Here is a 3012-nt window from a genome sequence, read left to right on the forward strand (position 1 = left end):
ACCCTCTCCTATTTTCCCCAACTTTGGAAGTCCAAGAGGAAATAAACCAGAGAACGTGAGGCGGGAAGTAAACGAAGCCCAATGATCCATTTATTCATCTCTGAAATGGATCTATCAGCACCATGCCTGCCTGACAGGTGAGGGTCCTGTTTCACATCCCCTGCTAGAGAAACATCATGATTAATGGCATTAATGAGGACTGCCATCTGCTAGTTAGCAACACAGCTCTCAAACGACCTAAGAACTGGGACTCAGGAGAGATTTCTATCCTAGGCCCCCAACTTGCTGGGTGAGCTCCTTCCAGTCACTTTCTCTCTCCAGTCTTCCCTCACTTGTAAAGTGAGGCAGGGCAAGGCTCTTCTCTGCACCCAATGCGTGTGGGGCTCCCCCATGAGCCCTTTCTACTTCCCCCTCTTCCCCAGGCTTAGCTGGGCATTCTCCCATCTCCCTTTTAAGGGAATAAGCAAGTTTACTTTTCCTAAGTTCCAAGAAAGACATGAATTTATTCTCCCTAAATCCAGCTTTGTGAGAAACAGTGTTAGTACTTAAAGGAATCAAATTATAAACACAAGTGTTTAAAAACCGTTTATTATGCAAAATGTTAACTTTTATAAAAAGTTTAATATACATCGCATGGTTACAGAAAGTCACCTTCCTGCAAAAAAGGTACAAAAGCTAAATACTCTATTATAGAGTTCATAATCAGGGCAACAGAGTCTTTCTCCAAGGAGACCAGAAGACCAGCTCTACCGCTGCCTTGGCCAAGGCAGAATTTGGAGAACAGCCAGCCCCCACCCCCAACCCCATACACCTCCACACACTGAAAGACAGTCTTTAAAACTTGGGAGTGGGGTGAGGGCTGGGGGAGGTTGCCCAGCTGGTGCCCAGAGCTAGCGCTGGCTCTTTAGGCCACCCAAGTTCACAGTCCTTCGCTCCCGGGCGCAGGTCCAGCCTCGAGGCAGGGGTTTGGGGAAGTCAAGTGGGCAGGGCAAGGTTGAGGCCCATCCATGCCCTCGGGCTTCCGGCCGTAGAGGGTCCCGGGGTCCCGGACGGGCGCCAGCACCTGCGTTCTGGGCGGGGGAGGAAAGAAGACCAGGGAGCCGTCAGTTTCCGCCGAGCGCGCCGAAGCGGGGGCCGTCCGCAGACTGGCCGGCGCCAGGGAGGAAACTTGGTCTCTACCTCCAGCTGATAACTCCGCGCCCCACACTGCCCCCACCCAGTTGGCGCCGAAGGACCACAGGCGGAGCTTGCACCACCCCTCCCTCTTGGAAGTGACACTACTTGGGAGGGGGCTGAGGAAAACGCGGCTCCCTTTACGACTCCAAGCCACAAACAGACTGGTTATTTTATTTAGTCGGACCTGCGTCTATAGTTTCGCGTCTTTGGCCAATGGGGGAAGACCGTAACAACGTGCACTTTAGGTTGAAACGAACTCTGGATCGGAATTGGTTCCGCCATTCATTTGATGTGACCACAGGCCAGTCACTTGCGCCTCTCTGGCCTGAATTTCCCTAAACCGAGGGGGCCGCGGCAATCCTTTAAAAGGTCTACCAACTCTAAGTTCTGCCATTTAAGCACCAGCCGTCCCCCTTCCCCGCCCCCGAGAGATTCGGCTTGGATAACTCACCTGGAGGCGCCAGGACAGGCCAGGTCAGTGGCAGAAGCTCCTTTGGTCGTTGGAGATCACAAGTTCCGGAGCGAGCTCGGCTGTCTGAGAGAAGGAAAAGGGGGGAAGGGTTTACCCACGGAGTTTGGAAGGTCCAGGGGTCCCCGTAGCATCCCAGCCTGGAGCGCAGCCCCGCCCCAGCTCCCGAGCACGCCCGCGCGCACCTGGATGGGAAGATGCGGGCCGTCTGGGGGCCCAGGGGCCGGCTCGGCCAGGACCACCTGCAGGTCGAGGATGTAGTCGATGACGCGCTGCAGGATTTCCACCTGGCTAAGCTGAGTGCCTCGCGGGACTCCGGGTACCAGTTCCCTCAGCCGCGAGTAGCAGTGGTTCATGTCGTCAAGCAGGCTCAGCGGCTCCTCGGCGGCCGGGCTCTTGCCACGGCCCCGCGCGATGGCCAGGCTGCGTTCCGACAGGCAGCACACCGCCTCGTAGCAGCCGCGCACCGGGCTGAGCGCCTTCATACTGAGCAATGAGGTTGGGAAGTGCTGGAAGGAAGGAGAAAGCCAGAGACCCTCTAGAGCAGCCTGCAACGCGCGCACGCTCTCCGAAGTCTGCACTTATAGAGTCGGCCTGGAGGGTACGCCCCTTTATGCAAAACATCCCGCCTTGGCCCCGCCTCCGCCAACCCTGGGCGTTCACAACCCGGGTAAATTGCAAACAGGCTTCCTCTGGCCGGTCTGACGCCGAATACCGCGGAGCCGCGGATTCAAAGAATGAGGAAGCGCTGATACTGGGGAGAGGCGGGCCTCTTTGCCAGCAAGAATTTTAAAAAAATCACTTAAAACCATTAACTTTTAAAAATTTGCCTTTTCCTGGCAGCGCCCCATATCTTCGAGCTCCCCTGCCCCCTTGCCAGTCCACCTACAGCCCAATACTGGTTCGAACCCATAGTCCTCCGAGGTCATAAATCCCTGAACAGCAAAGCTTTTTTTTTTTTTAAGCAAAAGATTTTTCAAGGGAAACTTGTAAGGAATTAGTGCCGCCTTGTTCCCCAATTTGCTGTTCGTCTGACCTCCAGACTCACTGGCGTCAGGAATTATCTTGTGACCAGAGGGGGAAAAAATTAATTGCGGTGAAGCTGAGGTTACAATGAAGAAAACAGATTTGGGCTAGGCGCTGAGATTGCAGAAGGAGGAGGGGAAGGGGGTTTGAGCAAAGAACACTGTTTGAGCAACAGGGAGAAAGAAAAAAAAAAAGGCTTGAATTGTGCTTTTTGCATGGGGAAGAAAAAGAGCTCCCACCCTCTGGCCTCATGCATTCCATAAGGAGCCAAATATATGCCCAGTTATGTTTTGGAAGTGAGTTTGATTAGAATTTTGGACAGGGTTTTGAATATGGAGTAC

At 53.9% G+C, this 3012-nt stretch overlaps 1 protein-coding gene across 1 annotated transcript; it reads right to left on the reverse strand.

The window, feature by feature from the left end:
• Positions 1-572: 572 nt before the first annotated feature.
• ID3 (inhibitor of DNA binding 3, HLH protein) lies at positions 573-2494 on the reverse strand. Its single transcript, XM_043909212.1, has 3 exons — positions 1831-2494; positions 1628-1711; positions 573-1070 (listed from the first exon to the last, which is right to left on the reverse strand). Exons 1-2 carry the CDS (start codon positions 2128-2130, stop codon positions 1652-1654), a joined length of 360 nt encoding a protein of 119 aa, XP_043765147.1. The 5' UTR covers positions 2131-2494; the 3' UTR covers positions 573-1070; positions 1628-1651.
• Between the last annotated feature and the right edge of the window lie 518 nt (positions 2495-3012).

The sequence above is a fragment of the Cervus elaphus genome, chromosome 8 (genome assembly GCF_910594005.1).
Source record: "Cervus elaphus chromosome 8, mCerEla1.1, whole genome shotgun sequence".
Classification (NCBI taxonomy): domain Eukaryota; kingdom Metazoa; phylum Chordata; class Mammalia; order Artiodactyla; family Cervidae; genus Cervus; species Cervus elaphus.

What these genes read in the sequence shown, in the direction of transcription:
- ID3 (XM_043909212.1), bottom strand. Translation starts at nt 2,130, where the DNA reads ATGAAGGCGCTCAGCCCGGTGCGCGGCTGCTACGAGGCGGTGTGCTGC. An exon ending in GCCCGCATCTTCCCATCCAG is followed by an intron (nt 1,712 to 1,830) that starts GTGCGCGCGGGC and finishes TCCTTCTCTCAG; the next exon opens with ACAGCCGAGCTCGCTCCGGA.